Consider the following 21,743-nt stretch of genomic DNA (forward strand, 5'->3'; position numbering starts at 1 on the left):
TTTCTCCCGAGGTGACCACTGATGTCTCCTGGGTCTGTCATTCCTACAAGCTTTTCTGGCCACCAAAGGACAGCAGGGCATCCAGAATACAATTCTCCACCCTCTACCCGGGAGTCAGTGGTCATAAGCCTGTGCTCTGCTCCACAGTTGCAGAATCCAGGTGAATTTTAAAATAGAATGCGTGGAGACCCAGTTATATAAAAAGTCACCTCTGGCCTCCTGTTCTGTTGTGGGAGTTAAGACCAGCTGGGTTGCTCTTAGTATCAGTTTCCAGGGCCTAAGTCTCTGTGATCTGCAGCAGAAATTCTTACAACAGGGCCCTTAGAAGTCTCGTTCTCTGATGGGCTGCCAGAGGCAGAGTCCAAAGCATATCTCTGTAAGCAGACTTTTTACTGAGTTCCCAGGGACTGGGAGAAAACTACCAGAAGGAACAGGCCCCATTTGTGTTCTACACCTAGTAATCTACAGCTGTCTCGGGTGGATGGCGGGATGGATCGGCAGCTACATATTCATCCGGATCCATTGCTAATCTGGACGGATATGACCACGCAGATGGAGGGAGAGAACGGGGCAGGGGAAAAGAGAGAGCGAGAAAGGAAGGGGGAAGTATATAAATACATTGAATGAAAACACTTAAAACTGGTTTTCCCCTCCTAAACTTCCTTTTCAGAGGGGCAGCTCAAAACACACCCACCCTGCTAAGAAAGATGTTCAAGGCCATGATGCCCTTCTTACAGAATCAAGAAACCACAGTTACTTCAGTCACCTGTGAAAATGTGGAGTCACGTTAATAGCACTGGTCAAACGTGGGGTGCTAAGTTTGGGTTGGGAGATGGTGAAATAATAGTTCTCACTTCTTAAGCAAGCAATGACATGGATTTTAAAACATTTAGGGCTGCTGACATGGTTTCATGGCAGAGTGCCTGCCTAGCGTCTGTAAGAACCTCAGTTTGACCCCAGGCAACCTCTCTTCAGCTGAAGAGCCTCAGGAGGCAGCACCTGCAGTATAATGCTGTCTCCCCTCCACATCACAAAAATAAAAATATTAAATAAAAACATTCTGCATAAGAAATAAAGTATTTGAAATCTGTAGATATATGTGTGGTTACATTTAACCTGTCTGTTCTGTTATCCCTTTAATCCTACTAGAGACATTTAACATTTATTAGCAAGAGTAGAGATAAGTCACCCTATTTTAATAGAAATAAATTAGATCATAAGTTCCTCAATTTTGTCTTCCAGGATAAAGCTCCTATAATGTCTTTTCTTCTGTCAATAAAATTTCATCTAATCTGACTAAATTTTGACAAATTATAATTTGACCATTTAGAAAGATTTCCGGATCTAAATAATGCATTTCCTTGAAATTCAGAAGCAGACACGACAGCGAAGCTCTAAGATGCTTTTCCCCCGCCATGTCTGGACGAGACATGTCTGTTGAGCCGGCTGCTTCTTTCTCTTGGTAGGAGAGCTCTGGTAAGACATTTAGATCTGACAGATATATCACTTCTCATCATTTTACAAATGAGAAAATAGTCTCAGAGTTCACGTGTGTTCCCCAGATCACCTCTGCCTACAGCGCCAACTGGCTAGCCCAGGCTAGTTAGTGTTCCTTCCACTGCTCTTCCCAGTGCCCCACCCATGCCCAATTCAACAAAGACAGGGAAACAGAAGCATGCTCTTGCAAACTGCCACCTGCCTCAGAGACACCCTCATCCCATTGAGCTCTGTAAAAGACTTCCCCATGACATGCTTGGTTTATGCCAGAAAACAAACAATGGTTATGTGCTTTGTACACAGAACCCAGAGACACAATAAGAAATGCATGTCCTAATACTTATCAACCTGAGGTTTGATCAGAAAAAAAAGTGAAGGTAGCTTAGAATGACAGTATACAGCAGCGTATGTGGCACAAGAAGAGAAGGTCTAAAATAAAATCGGTCTTTGGCTCAGCTACTCGCAGAGGGAGCTCCAGGAAACCTCTGAATCCTCCCAAACTTATGACTCTGGCTGTAAAATCACCATAAATTGTGTATGGAGGGTAGAATTGTGTAAACCTTCAAAGAGGGAGACAGAAAGAAAGAGACAGACATGGGGCCTCTGAGCTGGCTCATGAGGGAAGGCGCTTGCCTCCAAACCCGACGGCTCGAGTTTGATCCCCATGGCCCACGTGGTGGAGTGTGAGAACTGATCCCTGTACAATGTCATCGCCTGACAGCCCACTCTACCTGTGCAGGCGCCAGTGGGGGGTCGGGAGTGAAAAGAAGAAGGAAGAGACAGGGAATGAAAGAATCTGAGGGCACACAGCAGACTCTCAGCGTGTGGAAGTTCACAAGGCCTGAGCGTCACGCCGACTCCTTCAGCTGAACTAGTGGGAATGTCTACTTTGTTAGAAAAGTATACACGGAATCACACTCCTCCCCAGGCCCTAGGCACCGTAGAATTGTGTCTAGGACCTGAAAATGTTTGAGCTAGTGGGCTGACTCTAGCAGGCGCCCAGAATGGCGTGCTCTGGTATTCCTCCCAAAGCTTCCACAGGATTCCTGCATAGTGCTGGATCCCTTGAGGAAAAACGGAGGCAGCCTTCGGCAGACTCAGTCCTCTGGCCCATACCTCTGCATTCTCTTCCACGTGTTTTCATGGCATACTGTACTTCCCGCCCTTACCACTTCGGACAAGAATTGTCGGTTTACGTGTCCGTTTTGTCACGTGACTTAGGAGCTCTACAACCACGTGACTGACTCACGGCTAGTCTCCCATTTGACCCCACAACAGTCTGCACATAAATGTCTGAATGAAAAAAAATTAAACAGCCATTTTAAAACCTTTACCACAGTTGGCCCTAGAAAGAAATCAGCTTAAGGGGATGGATGCTCCCCACGCCCTCCTCCCAAATCCCATTTCCAGCACAAGGAAGACACGTCTCTATTTCCAGCCTTTAGGCCACTTAGGCATCTGTTCGGGATGTTCCTCATCACACTAATCCACTCAATAAGTTGTGCTTCGAAAGAAGATCTGGTGCTCTGGACAGTGGTGCAGCAGCCGATGTACCATGGTCCCTTCTTGGAGAGGCTCACGGGATAAAGTGAGCTTGGATCAAGGCTCCGATTTTCAAAGAGGCCACTAACCATTAGCCAAAATATTTCTGGATCAGTAACCATACCCTATCATCAACTTGGCTTTCTAAAAATTACAATGTGGTTTTAGGACCTGGTACGTAGTGTACATGCAATAAACATTTGCCGGATAAGGAATGACGGGACTTTGACTGATCTTTGATTGACCGTCTGTGATGCCTAGGATTATAACCGGCAAATGCCCTCAAAGCTTTGCGGGATGAGGCTGAGTTGGGGCACCCGCCGAGGTGATACCACCGAGAGAGTTTGTTAACATTCCAGACGTCCTCTTGGGAGCAGGTGTGTTTGGAAGTAGATGAGGCAGGCTTCTTGGATACTGCAGCAAGGCTGAGTCCAGGCTTCAAAGAGATCTTGGAGACAAAACGCTGGCTAACTAACCTTCCAAAACTATCAGCTGCCAGAACACTTCCTACTTTTAAAGCACATTTGGCCAAAGCATAAGCTAGCTGCCAATACCATTTACCTATAATCTCCATTACTGATAATCAGAATTTATTTGGCCTTAGATTTGCCTGCCTGGCTCGTTTTTACACTTGTGGAAAGCCGTCCTAGTTCTACAAACCTCCATAGGGCTGAGCATGCAGTTGGTAAGGCATGCAGTATTTCTGGGTTTTGTCATGGTTGCTGCTGTTTTCAGCGGTGGCAGTAGCCCTGTATTAGGTCTTCCTGAGGTGTCAGTGCCCGTCAGAAGAGAAGGGCAGGAATAACCCTCATCCATTTGGGAATTTTCTGGTCTGCTCTCACTCATTCGTCTGCATGTTTTTCCCCTCTTAGGATAGACCATGTTCTCAAAAGTTACAGAAATAAGAGAAGTGGGAAAAGCCTTCACAGAACCCAATTAAAACACGGTAAGTAGATTTTATGCTATGCTTAAAGTAAATGCACACCTAAATGACAAGGACCATAGCCCAGACAGCTTCTCACCTATCCTCTCTGCCAAAAGGGACCTCAAGCTGGGCGTCGAAAACTCACTTTTTTTTTGGTGGGGAGGGGAGGTACCAACTCCAACTTTAAAAAGATAACTCTCCAGGGAGAAGTACAGGAAAAAAGAACGAGGTGCCCCACCCCACCCCCTTTCGCGCGCCTTCATCCTTTTTACTCAGAGGGTAAATCCAGATGGGATTGGATAAAGCAGCTACACTTTCACCCAAGGATGCTAAGACAGAAATGCCCATCACTTCTTTGCTCTTCAGGTTGAGTCAGTCTCACAGTGACCTCCTCTAAGGACAACGTGACAGGAGGAAAGGTCGTGACTCTCGCAAGTCTAGTCAGACAGTCACCGAGGCTCAGTCCCAGAGCGCCCCCCGCAGAGCCCACAGTTAGCCAATGAGAGACTGAGGTTTACAGATGATGAGATACGGGCCTGCTGTTGGGCCAATCAGGCGCCAGGCGGGGTCGGGGAGTGGGGGAGGAGGAGATGCGAGGAGAAGCCTGGGGCGATGGAGACACAGAAACATCAGCAGAAGTTTCTCACCTTGGAATGTGAGGGACGCTCCGGCATCTCCAGCACACTTCCACTTCTGCGCGAGAGGACCTTAGGCTACTTTCTCCACCTCATCCTGCTGGGGCCTGGGGGCCTGCTGTTAGTCTCTGTCCTTGCTGCCCTTTTTAATGTTACCTTCCAGGGGAAAAAGAGCAAGGAACAACTGGGAGCTAAGGAACTGACCTCAGGCCCTACGGGCCCCTGGAGAGAGGGAACAGAAAAGGAGTGGCCGGGGCTGGGGGACTCCATGCGTGGACCATGGACAGAGCGGCGCTCCTGGCCCTGCCCAGCGTTTGTGCGCTGTGGGCAGCTGTGCTCTCGCTGTTCCCCTGTGGAACCCAGGGCAACTGGATGTGAGTATGGGCGTTGCGGAGGCGTTAAGGGTAGGTGGCCAAAGGGATGACCCATGCCAGGGAACTTTCCAACTGAGGCCAGGGGAGGAGGAGCGGGGGCCCTAGAATCGCTGACCTAATGCATCTGGGGTAGGGGAGGAGAGCGGGGGGGGGGGGGCGGGGGCGGCTTAAGGCAGGGGCGCCTTATCTTACAGGTGGCTGGGCATTGCCTCCTTTGGGGTACCGGAGAAGCTGGGCTGCGCTGGCTTGCCTCTGAACAGCCGCCAGAAGGAGCTGTGCAAGAGGAAACCGTACCTGCTGCCTAGCATCAGAGAGGGCGCCCGGCTGGGCATTCAGGAGTGCAGGAGCCAGTTCCGACACGAGCGGTGGAACTGTATGGTCGCCACCGCCACCTCCGCCCCGCTCGCCACCAGCCCCCTCTTTGGCTATGAGCTTAGTAGCGGTGAGTCAACAGGACCCCTGGGGTTGGCGGGACATAGAAAGCGACAACTTTTCTGCTAGTGCCTTCGATAGAGTGAATAGTGACTGCACAGTCCGGTGCTCAGGAGATCTTCAAATAGGGAAACTGGGGCACAGGGGCCAGACCCCAGCGTGCAGGTGCAGTACTAGAGAGGGACACCCCAGATCTACAGAGGGACATTTAGAGGAGCTGCAGTTCTCCGTCCTTCCCGTGGCCCCTGCCGAAGTTGCAGAAAAACTATGAGTCCCCACCCCATCGACCCCTCGGACCCCGTGGCGCCCCGCTCCGTGGGTGACCAGCTGGACAAACATGAGGTCTGCAGCCGGGAATGCTGCAGCCCCATCTGCTTTGATTTAGGCAGCTCTGTGGCCCTCGGAGCTGTAGACAAGTGGTTAATTGAGAGACAGCAGCACGTTTTATTGAGTCCTGGAAATACTAGGTTTAGTGTACAATGATGATTTTTAAAGGGACTGGGCGCGACTTCTTTTGCTTTCCCTGGTTTTCTGTTTCTTCCATCTCTCCCAACTGAGTGCATTTTCCGCGGTACGGAAAAGTTCAGTGAAAAAAAAAATGTTTCTTCCATGTGCATGGTGACTTAGCTAGGATAACCGTACTCGGACCCAAGATGCTTCCCGGGATATTAGCAGGGTCAGAGAGTTTAGGCCCAAGGCATTGAAAGATACTTTCGCCGTGTTTTTTAAAGTTCGTTTCCGTTTATACTGCGTCTTTGACCCTTGCCCACGCTTTCTGCATGAGCCTCCCCAGAACTGCACCTTCCCAGCTCTGAGTTTTGGCTATCAAGGGCTGCGGGTGGATCTCTTACCTGGGGGTTGGAAATGAAGGGTAAACGCCTGGAGAGAAAGAAAGAAAACTAAGAAAGGGGAAAATGACATGTGCTGAGATGCAGAAGCATTCGCTGCTGAAAAGGTTTATTGGACAACGGGCGTGAGTGAAACTGTTTCTATTCCAATCTAAACATCTGGAAAGAAAAAAAAATCGCCCGCTGAGTCCTTTCTAGTCTATTTTATGAATGTGCTAAAGAAACTTTGATTTCAAAGATTTTTAACTCCAACTCTACTGAGTGCAAAATGTAACTGCCTCAAAACAGGATACTTTCCCATAACAATTCGACTTTTTCCAAGCTTTCAAATATCTTCTCTCCATTGGTTTTATGACTATAAGGCCAGCTTTACTGCAGAACATGTTAGCTACTTAATATCAACGATGTTCATTATGTTCTCCCTTATTAAAAATCTCGTCTTTAATGTGAAAGAAAGCGAATCTTCATCTAGCAGTTGTCTTAATTTTGTTCATTGTAGCCTGCATTCTGACGCATGTTATCTATTCAAAGAAACATCGCGCCGAAACTTTCCGTTTATGTTTTGTGATCTCAGCACAGTTAGACAAAAGATAAGGAGTCTGCTCCCTTTTCCGTTGCCATTTCCGTGGTTTGAGCAGGGGATTTACCTTCAATATGTACTAATGAGCTACCTCCGTCCACCCGAAACACTAGGATAGGTGCTAGTGAGGGTTGCAAATTTTAAAGACAAGCATGAATTTTGATATATGAGGAGAGTGGGTGACAATATGGCTCGTGACATCCCATGAAGTGGAATCCTGAAAAATAATGCTTTTTATAAAGTCCAAAATAGTAGTCCATTCATTACAACTCCATTGCAAACATTTGAAATATCGATTGCCCCGTAAGTCAACGAGTAAGAGGCTGTAGGACTGGATTTCACCAGAAAATGACGGCTCTGCAATTTATCAATGTTTCCTCCCTAGGCACCAAGGAGACAGCATTCATTTACGCCGTTATGGCTGCAGGCCTGGTGCACTCGGTCACCAGGTCATGCAGTGCTGGAAACATGACGGAATGTTCCTGCGACAGCACTTTGCAAAATGGTGGCTCTCCAAGCGAAGGCTGGCATTGGGGGGGATGCTCTGATGATGTCCAGTACGGCATGTGGTTCAGCAGAAAGTTTCTAGATTTCCCCATCAGGAACACCACAGGACAAGAAAGCAAAGTGCTCCTAGCCATGAATCTACACAACAACGAAGCAGGAAGGCAGGTATGTATTAGAAACTTGAATAAGACTCCAGCATCATTGGGTAAATAATAGTACTCGGGTTAATGCTTCAGGTGAATCCATGCCAATGATTTTAAAACCAAGCACTGGCAATATATCCTTTCATGAGTGTGTATTGACTATGTTGGTAAGCTTTCTTAGGGAATTTGCAATCATTATTATTTATTTTTTATAAAGCAAAATGTTTTTATGAAAAATTGTTAACTTTATATAGTAATATAGGTTCAATTAAGACTATAACAGAATATGACTATAAAGCCATGGCTATATTAAAGATAAAGACATTACAACATAAAGCTATCTTAAAGACAGGTTGAGAGGAGGGAAATACCTAACGCCTAGTAAACTGCTTTCTGATTTCTGCCTTTAAAAATTGTTTACTTAAAAAATGTGTGTACCCTACTTAGCTTTTCTACATTTACATTATAGACAATTGATACAATAAAGTTTGGATCTAATGCACTATTGAGTTCTGTGGCAAGTCCCCGTAACTTTCCTAAAAGACGGTAACATTTTTATGAATACATCTTTTCTGCTGTAATAAACTTTTCAAGAAAGGTATTATTTTGAATTTCCAATACCCTGTCAAGGTCGCAATGTTGTTCCCACAATCTGCCACGTCCTCCTGAAGTGAAGTCAGTCCATTCGCAGCATCTCTGAGGAACAGTTAAATTATATGTTGCATTTGTGTTTTACATTTTTTTGGCAAATGAAGAAGGGGGCTCATTCACAATGCTTGCAAGTTCCGGCCAGTTTTCTTTCTTTCACTGCCCTGGCTTAAAATACAAAAAGCCAGAAGACTCAGTAAAATATCACCATAACGCCTCAAGTTTGGATTTACAGTTCCATTTAATTTGAATATGCAATTCAGTAAAGCAAAATAGAAAACAGGAAAATCCATAAACAGGCTTTGCAAGTTTTCCATATGTTTATTTAGGAGTTTGAGAAAAGTTATTTGATCTCACTAGTATGACTCTTGTTCTGCACCACAACAGTTAGGCATATACCTTTTGTCCCTTGGATTTTTTGTTCATTGTGGAAATAAGAATGAGGTGTCGATTGACTTTAAATAAATAGTTATTATTTCTAATATTTTAATATGAAAGGAGGTAATGCAGTTAGTATATGTTCTTTTAAACTCTAGCACTAAGCTCAAGAAAAACATCAGTGGACACCAAATCACTACAGCCATTTAAGAGTTGAGAAAACAAACACATAAATATTCATTACTCCTCATTCTTTAAAAGGCTTGGTAGTGATTTTAAAATTTAACCAAAAAATGAAACTCAGAAGTTCATCTTACGATTAACTCTAAAATAAATATAGTTGTACTGGAGCTAATGAAAACCTAAAACATTTGTATTACAGAAAATTAATTTTATTAATAACATTCCGTTTTATTTCATCTTGTTTTCAAATTAGATAGCTATATTCGCCTCTACCGTTGATAATATGGGTCTTAAACAGTTATTTACATTTTGATTTTGGGTTTTTGATTTCCATCAATTTTAATACATTACACTATGGGTTAGGAAAAAACTCAATTACTCCATTTTACATAGATTTTTTTGCTGTTTTTCTGTATTAGCAAAGAACAGTTCAGTCTATACAGAGATGCAGGTTTTGTGAAAATTTCAGTTTTCCTTACTGAATCTTTTGCCTCACATTGTTCTAGATGGAATCTTAAAATACTACAAAACATTTACCTGACTATTTTGAGGGTAATTCTTGGGCGTTTTTGTTGATCTTTTTGGGGGAGGCATTCTAATTCAAAATATTTTCGTATTTTTCTTTCCACTGCTACCTTTTTAAAAAAAAGTCTAAATAAACAAAAGGAAGTTTCTCTAACGTGGACGAGAAACTGACTCAATTTTTAATATTAGCCGTTATGATTTTGATCTGTCAGGCATATTTGTCTGAATAAGGTTTAAGGTCTGCATTCAATTGAGTTGGTTTTTCTAGTCTCCAAATCCCAAACTCAAAATGTAGGAAAGCATTCAGAGAAATGTGGGTACTGGCGCTTAGTAGCACTGTGAGCAGGATAGATGATTTTCTAACCGCTGACCTTAAATACTCTGATTCCCACTTGGTTTCTGACACCATTCCTAAACTTATGACTCCAAGAATAATGTTGCTGGGCGGTGATTGGCTGCGAGAGTGATGTGATGTCTTCCAGGGGCAGAACTTCTGGGAATAATGTGACTTGGAATATTTATGGCTATTTCTTTTGGTGTGCTTAAAATATTTCCATTCTTACCATGTCTACCTCATAAACTTTTAAGTTTTCCTACCCCATAATTTGTTTTATTATGAGTAACTCAACAAAGTGGGAAGGGCAGACCCCAAATTTTCATTGACCTGTTTCAAGAATATTTATAAGTAGTTGAACAACACAACTGTGTTTTCATTTTCAGCAGGTTCAGATGTATTTGGGGATAGAAAGGGATAAAGTGGGGCGGAGGAATAGAAATCCTACCCACACACCCATCCGATCTTAACTCGCAGAGTTCTTAAGTTAAGCAGATCCTCTGATGGCAGACACAAGGAAGTGTTGGCTACAGAATGTTTCATACAGTTTCTGGCCATTCCTCGTAAAGATAGGATAAAGCAATATGTAGAAAAAAATCTTTGCCCGCAGCGTTACCTTTGACACAAAATTGTGAAACAATTAGCCCATAAATCATCTTATGTGTTGTCTGCCTTTGCAATGATGATACACCTTTCCCATTTCACTTCAGTAGAATATTTATTAACCCAAAACTTCCATGAGGAACCCTGTAGATTAAATGCCACCTTCCTAATCGCTCTCCTATAGTTTTACACTATTCCATCAAAATGCGCACATCTGTTTGCAATAGTTAACAAAACATTCCTCTGTTAATGTCGTTATAAACCTTAACAACTCAACTAGAGGAGAGAGAGGAATTTTCCCATAACCACACACAATTCATTTGGTTGCTATTCTCTTTTCCAGCTAGCAGGAAACATCAGAGCCACCACTGCGGCTCACACTAGCTATTTCACATTAATTAAGAACCCCGGCAGAAAAGATACAGAGCACACATTTCGGGAAGTTTCTGGAATATTTTTAAATACACTTGTATTTTCCACTTTCGTTTTTCTGTTTTTCCAACATAATCTTGCTGAGTTACAAAGACCTTCTATCATATGTCACCAATTTATGTAAGACAAGTGTCTTAACCACATTGTTTATGTTTCTATAAAATTGGAATCACAAGTAAGTACCTGTTCATTAACTACATATTAAGTGAAAAGCATTTCTTGCTATAAAACCAGATCAAGTACAAGATTTATGAAAATGTGCTCCAAAAAAACACTAACGTCGGCAAAGTTAAACCCTGTGTGTATGTGCCTACCCTGAAACTCCGTATTTCATGAAATTCTCCGAGAAATGGTTATATTGTTCTACTTTAATTCTAAGCTCTATCCTTGGCGTGTTACGGGGACATCATCATTCAAATTGTATGTGAGATTCTTGGGATTCTTCTACTTGGAGTTAACTTATATATGTAAATTCTGGGGTAGAAAAATAATATGTGACATCTATGAAAAGAATGCTATTTTCTGCTACTTAGGTTCTGGCCACTTTTGCACAAATGTCTTAGAACTACAAGTTTAAAAGCATGATATAGTGCAATGTTATCAACTCCAGTATTTTAAAAGAGTTGTTTTTTCGAGTAGGAAAATCCTTCAAAATCCTAATATAAGCTTAGTTAGGTGACAAAGTTGAATTTGCAAGCCTCTTTGTATTTTTTCCGAACTGTACAGCAATTTGGTAGACTCATGCTGTTTGGCAGAGAGTTGTGATGAAGCTGGAGGGGAGCCCTGCTGGCTCAAGGTCCTCCAGGACCACTGACCCTCCAGCAGTGTGACTTGCTTTCGTGAGGGTGACTTTTGTTACTCTTCCTACTCAGGTTAGCCATGGAGGATGCATTAGAACGGCTTGCGCAAGTGCACTGTCATTTGAGGTGTCTCTCATGCTTAGCAAACCAAGAGTGCACATGTCTGAACGGGTTAAAAAAAGGAAGTTGGGCTTTCAGTCATGATCAGGAGGAAAGGCAGCTTTAAATCACTGGGTGATGACTATCAGGAACGCTGATCTGGTTTAAACATACTTACTCTCGGGTCTGGGGCTTCTCAGAGTATTTATTTTATTACCTACACTGATTGAGCTCTTTTTTTCCTTCATATCCTTTGGCACTTAAAATATGAACAAAGGTGGCCAGATTGCATTAATTTTAAATATTTATCTGCATATAGAGTTCTTAAAGAAACTAGGATTTTTGTGCCTAACAACTGCCACAAATCAGATTATTTTTGTGCTGTACTTTGTGTAATAAGTTGTTCCTATGTCCCCATAGGGTTTTTGCTTTGTGTTTAAGAAATAGATGCATTTATCAGTTTTGAAGTTTTATGAGTAAAAATGATTTTGTCCTATGTTCTAGAAAGGACAGGATTCAATACCATTCTATTGATTGTTTTCAATGCTACTAAATGTATTGTACAAATCAATATCATATGTTCTCATTTAAGGCTGTAATACAATACAACTTGTTTGAAATATTTTGTGTGGTTACTGTTCATGGAATGTTAGGAAATGCCCTTCTGCAGACATATCAATAGTAATAAAGCCTTGGTTATATTGTAGTTTTGATAAGAACTGTAAATGGAATTTAAATTTCTTTTGTGAGAGTAGGCACATAATTTTCAAGTTGTTGAATGGGTGGATTCATTTTTCATTCGCCCAGCCTGTCGACAGAATGTCAACTCTACGACTAGTCTTGACAATTTTTTTTTTTTTTTTTTTTTTTTTTCGTTTTTCTTTTTTTGGTTTTTCGAGACAGGGTTTCTCTGCAGCTTTCTTAGAGCCTGTCCTGGAACTAGCTCTTGTAGACCAGGCTGGCCTCGAACTCACAGAGATGCCTTTAGTCTTGACAATTTATTAATCTGTCCTGCCATCGTCTGGGGACTGTAGGAAGCAACGCTGATACGCTAGAGGTTAGAGCTCCCCTTTAGATCTCTCTGGATTGTTATTTTAGGCTCATTGAAAAAATTCATCTTAATTTTTACTCTAACCTTCTCAAAGACAGGAGTGTCTAGACCACACCACGCAGCAAACAACGGGCTAGCACTAGCGTGTGTATGATCGAGTAGTGCTCCGGGCTGGATAAACTGAAGCACTTAGAAATGAATCTAAAATTACGTAAACAGGGTCGTCTTTTCCTTTTCTTCAGACAAGGTCCCACTCTGCAGCCTAGGCTGGCCTGGGCTCACTAAGTTACCCCAGGTAGCCTCAAGTTCACAGCCTTCCTACCTCAACCTACCGAGAGTGGCGATTACAGGCACTAGTTCTCTTTTTATTCTTTGTGTTACCATAATGCTGTTTATTCGTCAAGGACAGGAGCTATGTTTTCAATTAAACTTTTCAGAAAAGCGGAACCTGTCGGCAGCCGCCTCACTGCAGCGCCTCGCCCTGAGGTAATCTGACTTGAGGCAGGGTTTCTCACGTGGTCTGTGGCCAGGGTATAGCATGTTCTCACTCCGCCTTTACCCGTCCCCCCCCCCCCCCCCGATGTAATTGACAATATAGTCAAGCCCTAGGAAGGTTCTATAGAATCAACCAACAGGTGCGGCCGTACCATGTAAGCAGCTCACCTCAGCCTGTCAGATTCCACGGGCTTGGGAATTGGTTTCCTGGGAGAATTTGTACTGATGTTTCTGTGGGTGCTGTGAAAACTGACGGTGGCTACCTCCCCTGTGAGTGCTTTGCCTGATAACCAACTGGAGCTCTGGCTTACGATGCAGCTTTTCATTCTGTACAGCTGCCTTAAGACCAGGGTTGTCTCCATTTCTTACAAGGGACGCTGGAGCTGGTGGCCCATGAACCGGACTTTGAATAGCAAGGCTTGGAGTGGTATTAGGGAGATGCAGGCAAGCACTAGAACCCTCCTCATCCCCAAATGAGTGAGGTACTTATTAGATACAAGAGTACTTTCCCTGTGAGGTTTCAGATTGTCTTTGGTAAGTAGTAAACGTGGCTGTTCTGGTAATCATTTATTTTATAGTTTTTGTGTAACTATTTATTTAGTATAGGAAGCTACACACACGCCACGGTGCACATGTGGAAGCCAGAGGACGGCTTGCAGGAATTGGTTCTCTCCTTCTAGCATGTGGTTTCCCAGGGTTCCAGCTCAAGTCATCAGGCTTGACAGCACTCGGTGGGCACCTCACTGCCCCTCCCACCCCTACTGTGTTTAATGTGGCATGGGAAGGTTTTCTATGTAGACTCAAAACATTTAGACTGATACAAATGACAAAATCTTTGAACTCTAAACAACCTTAAAGATGGTTTATGTTCAAACCATCATTTTTATAGAGGAAAAGAGCAAGAACAACTTGAGCGGCTAGGTTAACTGTTTCTGCTGTTGAATGAAAAACTGCACAAATGTCATTTGAACACAATCATTGTTGGTTTTAGGCTGTCGCCAAGTTAATGTCTGTCGACTGCCGCTGTCATGGAGTTTCCGGCTCCTGCGCTGTGAAAACCTGCTGGAAAACTATGTCCTCTTTTGAAAAGATTGGGCATTTTTTAAAGGATAAATATGAAAACAGCATCCAGATTTCAGACAAAGCCAAGAGGAAAATGCGCAGGAGAGAAAAAGGTCAGACGCAGACACCCATCCATAAAGACGACCTGCTGTACGTTCATAAGTCTCCCAACTACTGTGTGGAGAACAAGAAACTGGGAATTCCTGGGACACAGGGCAGAGAATGCAACCGTACGTCAGGAGGTGCCGATGGCTGCAACCTCCTCTGCTGTGGCCGGGGCTACAACACGCACGTGGTCAGGCACGTGGAGAGGTGTGAGTGTAAGTTCATCTGGTGCTGCTACGTCCGCTGCCGGAGGTGTGAAAGTATGACTGACGTCCACACGTGTAAGTAATCTCTCCATCCAGACTAGCAACCAACGGTTGGAATCTGGACGGCGCCCCCTACTGTGCACGGCGGAAGACCTCACTGCCTGCAATGCAATTGCAGATCCCTGGGCCAAGCTGTGATTTCTTCTTTCTGATCGCAAGATGGAGGCTTGCTTCGAGTTCTAAAATTGAAAAGGTTGGCAGTCACCTTTGGATGGTTTTGTGGAAAGATATTGACGTATGGGGAACACCAATCTGTCCCCTAAGCAATAGGAAGGAAGGGAGGGAGAGAGGAAGGGAAGGAGGAAGGAAGGAAGGAAAAAAGAAAGGAAAGGAAAGGAAAGGAAAGGAAAGGAAAGGAAAGGAAAGGAAAGGAAAGGAAAGGAAAGGAAAGGAAAGGAAAGGAAAGGAGGAAAGGAAAGGAAGGGGGAAAGGAAGAAAAAAGTCCCTACCTGGAGACCTAGTCCAGGCAGGCTCAGGATAAGAGCCAAGACCAAGGACATAAATGCAGAAATCAGTCATGGCATGTGCACAGCCATCATGCTTTAAAGGCAACTCTTATAGGTGCAAAGGAGCAGCACACATGATTTGCATTCTCCCTCAGTATTTTAATAGAATTGATTATACTAAGTGTTTGTGCATAGAGACCAGAGACTGAAAATCAACTAAGGGGCAGGTGCTTGTTTATGCTTTCATAGACTGCAAAAAAAGTCAAAGTATTTTTAAAGCTATTAAGCAATAAAAAGAATCAAAATGGAAGGAGTGAAGCATGGATTGGATTTTAGGTGCCTTTAACTAGGAGGATTTGTTTAGGGAGTGAAAAGCTCTGCAGAGTTTATCTCACTTTCAATCTTTGGATTTATCCTTTTATTATAGACCAGTGTCTACCATGAAAAACTCAGCTGTGATATACTGGGAAGTGAGATCCCTAAAAAGATAAGGAAAAAAATGGGACTAACCAGATAAATCCCCCTAATTATATAAAGACAGTATTTTGTATAGTATTTTGCTTTAAAAGTTTTATAATTTGTAAATATAGTATTTAACTTATGTGACATATATTAAGACTTAAAGACATTTATGGCCAAATTCTTAGAGGACTACAATAATAAGGTTATGTCAAGAAATAACAATAACCTTTTCTTTTTCATACCACTAATTCTATCTTAAGGCGTTGAAAAAGAAAACAGTTGAGGCAGTTGCCCGGATGTTTATTAACTGCCAAAATGACAGCTTTCTTTCTTCTTTTAAGAAAAACAAAACTTTTTTTTTTTTTTTTTTTTTTTTTTGCTTTTTTCAAGGCAGGGTTTCTCTGCATAGCCCTGGATATCTTGAACATGACAGTTTTTTATGCTATAGGTTAAAGTATGTTATAAAATATTAAAGGTTGCCTTATTTCAGTAGCCAGATAACTGAACTCTTTTCACCCTTATCTCTGCTTTATTATAACAATTTCATAGGAAAGGTATTAGTTGGGAAAAGGAATCTAAGCCAGAATAATGGTGAACTTGATACCCTGGGTATTTATTAAATTTTATGTAATGTTGTCTTTCCATTTGAAAATTGAGTACTGTTTTTCTTTCCTCTTTCTCTCCCTTCTTTTTTTTTTTCTTTTTTTTTTTCTTTTGGATCTAAGGACAGAAGCCAGGGCCTTGTGTTTCCTATGCAAATACTCTACCACTGAGTTAAATCCCTAGTCCCTCTGTCTTATTTTAATATCCACATATGTATGTTCATACTTTACAAGATACCCATTGAAACATCACAGGGCTGTATCTAAGGTTACATTTTATTGTAAGTGGTTACACTTTCATATTTTGTTAAAATATTTTCAAATCATATGGAAAAATAGCTCTTCTAAGCTCATGATGGACACAAAGAATATTCTTTTTTATTACTAAGATATTGATCAAAGATTTCAATTTTTCCTATTAATTTTTTTAAATCAATATTGAACAACAACATGAAAACCAAACCTATGGAAGGCATCTCAAATTCTGATATTAAGAAAATCAAAACTGCACATTTAATTGTGACCCTTAAAGTCTAGTGGTTACTGTTTGCTAAATGAGAAGTATGAACACAGCAAATGAACGAATGCTGTGCCAACCTGAAAGAACTGCTTCCCGCTCCTTGATACTCTGAGTAGAATGTGCGGTGAGGCACGCTCACGGTCTTTTTGCAAAGTAACTAATTTATCTGCACTAAAAATAATCACCCTTTTACTTTTATAGAGAAAGACCACAGCACACTAACTGCTTATTCTATTAACTAGGAAACTCTTCATATTACCCTAGCGCTTGACTGAGAATTAGTCAACCTCTGATTCACTAGCATCAAAAACCCAGTCCCTACGTGGCTGTCCTTTCAATGATGCCAAGAAGGAATTTCTCACTCCCACACTGTCTCTGGGATCTTTCCCTTCTTATCTTAGACACCACCTTTTCAGTCAGCCATGCGTTTTTCACCTATGTGTCTTTATGTTGCAAGTCACAACAAACCCAGACTAGACTGACTTAAACATTAAAGGAAGCATATTGACTCAGAAATTGAAAACTTCCAAATTTTAACTGGGCCAGAGGAAGAATTATCAGTAAGAGTCTGCCACAGTCCTCAGGCTCAGGTCTCCCCATCACTCCGGCATTGTCCTGAATGCCAGGCTCTGTGGCTGTGTGCCCCAAATGCTTGCAGCTCTGGCTGCTCCATTTCTGCCTCTCTTGGTCACATGGCTACCACATTTATAGACCTAAACTTCTAAGGAAGAACAAAGGTCATTTTCTTGTTACATACACAAAAGACAGGGAAAAGCTGCCTTCCCGGAAGGTCTGGCAAAGATCTTCTGAGTTGATGTTAGCACTGACCAGTTAAATGTGCTTCTATCTAAGCCAATCACAGTGACAACTGGGAGCTCAGGTGGGCAACGGGCATTCTTATCTGTGTAGTGGCAATCTGAACCCTTGCCGGGCACCAGCAGTAGGATTTCAACTACAACTAATTTAGGTAGTTTGGGAGTAGAGAGGAGGAGATTGGGTATAGAGGAAAACCAGGACGCATGGGAACAAGAATGACCATCATGCCTGGTTCTAGTGATGTGTTTGCAGTGTCTGGCCTCACACAGACAGACCAATCTTGATAGATAGCCCAAATACTGTGGGCTATGTATGTGCAAGCAGTTCCACTAATGTATTATTTTTTCAACTTAAGAATTTAAGGTTTTTTTTTTTCTGATTTGGAACTAATAAGGGACAATGTATCACCTTAAAATGAAATTAAGGAAAAATAAACCAGGTATGGTGGTACACACCTTTAATTCCAGCACTTGGGAGGTGGAGGCATGCAGATCTCAGTGAGTTCCAGGGCAGTCTGGTCTATATAGGGCACTCCATTCTAGTCAGGTCTACACAGTAAGACTCTATCTTTAAATAATAATAATAATAATAATAATAATAATAATGAAAGCTACATTAAGCAATAGCATCGATAATCTCTGCTATAGGAACAGAGAAAGCATTTCTCTGATAACGGTACGCTATACAACCTATTCACTATTTTTTTTTTTGAGACAGGGTTTCTCTGCAGCTTTGGAGCCTGTCCTGGAACTAGCTCTTGTAGACCAGGCTGGTCTCGAACTCACAGAGATCCGCCTGCCTCTGCCTCCCGAGTGCTGGGATTAAAGGCGTGCGCCACCAATGCCCGGCTCCTATTCACTATTTTGAATATAAACATCCACAGTATCCCCCACTCCCAATTTGGATGGTATTTCCTCTGTTCTATAGTTTAAGGAACTACACATGATAGCGAGAATAAGAACATTCCATTACATATGTTTACATGCTATTGTTTCACATGTCCTTGCAGCTTTAGAACCATGAGATACAGTACATATTTTTGAAATACACTGACGATCAGTACTGAACATTTAACTGTGATCCTTAAAATTCAATGAAGTTATTTTTTACTAAGAGAGAAGCCTGGCAGCCCTCTGTGAGTTGCTAGTAGTTTTTGTGTCACCTCCCATAAGTTCTCAAAGCCTGGAAAAATAAGCCACTAATTAGTTAGGCCCTTAACTCAGAGTGCTATGATCTGCTAAGCTGATTTGATGAAGGAAAAGTTCAAATCCTTTCTCCAAGAACCACACATAATCCCCAAGACAAACCTTTCTAAGGAAAGCTAAGTTGTACTGATTCTGGCTTTAATTTCAATTTTACAATGCAGCAAGTATAACACGTCTTGGATAAAGAGCAGAACTATGTCATCGCATGAAAGTGGGCATAGTGGGATACCGGGAAGAGATAGGAGAGACTCATTTCCTTTGAATGAAAATATAACTTTAGTAATCACCTTGATAACACTTGCTATATAGCTGACATGGACCAAAATAAATATCATATACATAATATATACATGTACTAAATTTCAACCATATATAAGTACACATCTATTCATATAAGATATTTATATGAATATATATTCTATATAATAGAATATATATTCATTATATATATTTATATATATATAAATTCTTCACAACAGTCCCATAGATTAGGCACCATTTTTGTGGCTCCATTTCTCAGATGAGGGAGGTTAGCATGGTAACTGTCAGTCAAGTAGCCTCCCATGCTTACACAGGATGGACTGGCTGCCTCTGTGCCATCCCTTGCCACACTGCTACTGTGCATCACATGGTATCCAAATCACCAATGGACTAGGTTTACACCATGGAAAGACTTTGAGGGATCTGTAAGTATCATCAAATTGCAGGTGTTTCTTCATAGTTCGGTAATATAAACTTGGTTAAGGAGCTCAAAATGATTTAAGCTAGCCTCTATTTTAGATCCCCACATTGCTAACAGTTGGATTGCCCAAGAAGCTATCAATCTTCCAAGAAGAAATTATCTGAGTAAATAACAAAACAATTAAGGTCAGCATAAAATAAATATGCCCTTGCTGATGTGCTTAGAGCCAACTGCTTCACAAGGTATTCTTTTCAGAAAATGGGTAACATTTGTCGTTTGCAATGTTTTATCTCCCAGACAGAAAGTTTTGCACCAGGTTAAAACCTTGAAAAAAAAATGCTAGAGAAAGCAGCCCTCTGAGTGATTATGGAGAGGAGACAGCAGTAAATATGAACCGAGTCAACTCAAACGGAGGTCCATCTGTGTCTTTTTAATAAGCACAGTAAGTGGAATCATCTGATTCATAAGAATTGGAAGCAAAATGTGGTGGAATAAAGACTGTCTACTTCCTGTTAAACGGCTGGTCTAGCACCAGGGGTGACCTCCACAGCTGCCTAGAACCATTACTAACAACCTAGCAGCTGTGGTCATAGCCTATCTCTACTGAGATCTGGGCCTCTATGGTAACAAAAGGTAAACCTGTGTCCCCATTGAGTCTTTCTGACTCATATTTTACTGGATATTTCAATACAACTTATACTCTAAGGCAAGCAAGCAGAGAGGACACACGAATTTAATCAACAATCTGCTTTTTCTCAGTACATAATCACTCTTCACTGGTCCTATGCACTGCCATTCCCGCATCCTAAACTCTCCAGAAAACTAGTATTTGCTGCACTCAAATTCTTTGGGCAAAAAAATAAAATAAAACTAGCATATAGTAAGACTGAAAGCAGGAAAACTGAAGTCAGTGGGATGGGTGCATGGTCTCTGATGTGCCTTCTATTTAATGAGTACAGGATGATGTCACAAAACCAAATTTCATTATTTTGAGAATTATTTTCCTTTTGCCAACCTGAAAATATTTTCTCTCTCCAAATAACCAATAAATTATTTCTCAAAATACTACTTTGAACTTCACTGATTAAATATAGAAACCTCCAAATTCTAGTTGCCACAATACCTGGCACTGGGTCCCTCATCCAACATACCTCTCAGATTCAGAACCATAGGGGACCTACTTCAGAATATTTCCATAAGAATAGATTTTTGAGAGTATTTGCAAAACACATAATTAACCACTCTGCTGGCTTCCCACCTCATGCTCACCAAGCGCTTCCAATGTCTGTAGTTCAGGGAAAGGTTCATTCATTTATCTGGTGTCTCACGGCTGCCTGCTGAAGAGCAGAAAACCATTGAGGGCAGAGCATTCTCTAGAGCAAGTACCTAGATCCCATTCCTCACGCCTAAGGAAGCTAAGCAACTGAACCTCCTGTTCTGTATTCTTGGACTGCCCAGCTTACAGGCACCACTGACTACTGGCTTGTGGGTGAACTGAACACATCCAGATGACAGTGCCCAACATGATTCACTCTTAAATCTTCCCTCCATTCACAACTAAACTCCCAAGACATTTTTGCTGTTCATTTCTGCTCTTGTCCAAGAGTGCAGATCTCTAATAAAGTTCCCAATTTAGTTCCCAGCAGAACTAAACCTAAGCACAGTAGTTTTGGAGCTGAGCTTGAAAATTATTCAGATTTCCATGTTGATGTCATCATGAGTAAACAAATCAAAATGCAACGCTTGACATTTAGTTTTGAGATAAAGACACTTGAGAATCACATTGGGCTCAGTTAAAACCTGAGTCCCAGGGGCGAGTAGTAGCCCTTCTCTGCTTGAAGGGACATCTCTACAGAAGATGACATTTCTGTTTGGTAGTAGATATACAATGGGCTGTCATATTTCATGGGTGATGCAGAAAGGGAGACCTGGCAGAGAACTCACTTGTCCCTAGGTTGAGTTTGTTGGATACATCAAGCTGTATCCAAATGGTAAGGCAAAGCTCATTTGAATGGTGGCTAACACACTGTGGAAAATGTACTTGGAAATCCCCCAAAGCAAACAATAATAGCAATAATAATAAAAGTTTCAAAGTCCCCACCTAAGAGTCTTCCTTTGCCTAGACAGTCCTGACGGCAAGACACTTTCTCAGTGGCCCTTCTAAGCAAGGGGCAAGTGTTAGTGGGATTGCAACTAAGTCCTGCTGTCTCCCTATTCCTAATGTTCTTACGGTGCCCTACAGCCAGTTATTAGGAGCAGGGACCAAGGTCTCGGGTCCCTACAAGGTTTCTCATACTTTCATTTATAGCTAGCCTGGCGAGCAGACCCCACCCCATGTTTATTGGATTTGAAATACTGGCCGCCTAGCAAGAACAGAATTCTTGGATTCTGCATGTGACGGTGTTCTGAGTAGTGAATGAGATAGAATGTGAAAGCCAGTTGGAGCTTTGGAGATCAAGGATGGCCTCACATGCAGCCGCATCTCATCCGTGAATAAGGTCACTGTCCCTTCATTGACTGGATCCTTTCTGGCTTAGGAGAACTGG

The 21,743-nt window shown here is 42.1% G+C and overlaps 1 protein-coding gene across 1 annotated transcript; it reads left to right on the top strand.

The window, feature by feature from the left end:
• Positions 1-4,878: 4,878 nt before the first annotated feature.
• Wnt16 (Wnt family member 16) lies at positions 4,879-14,487 on the top strand. Its single transcript, XM_038320879.1, has 4 exons — positions 4,879-4,973; positions 5,168-5,415; positions 7,219-7,505; positions 14,023-14,487. Exons 1-4 carry the CDS (start codon positions 4,879-4,881, stop codon positions 14,485-14,487), a joined length of 1,095 nt encoding a protein of 364 aa, XP_038176807.1.
• Positions 14,488-21,743: the final 7,256 nt, after the last annotated feature.

Source organism: Arvicola amphibius, chromosome 2 (assembly GCF_903992535.2).
Source record: "Arvicola amphibius chromosome 2, mArvAmp1.2, whole genome shotgun sequence".
NCBI lineage: Eukaryota > Metazoa > Chordata > Mammalia > Rodentia > Cricetidae > Arvicola > Arvicola amphibius.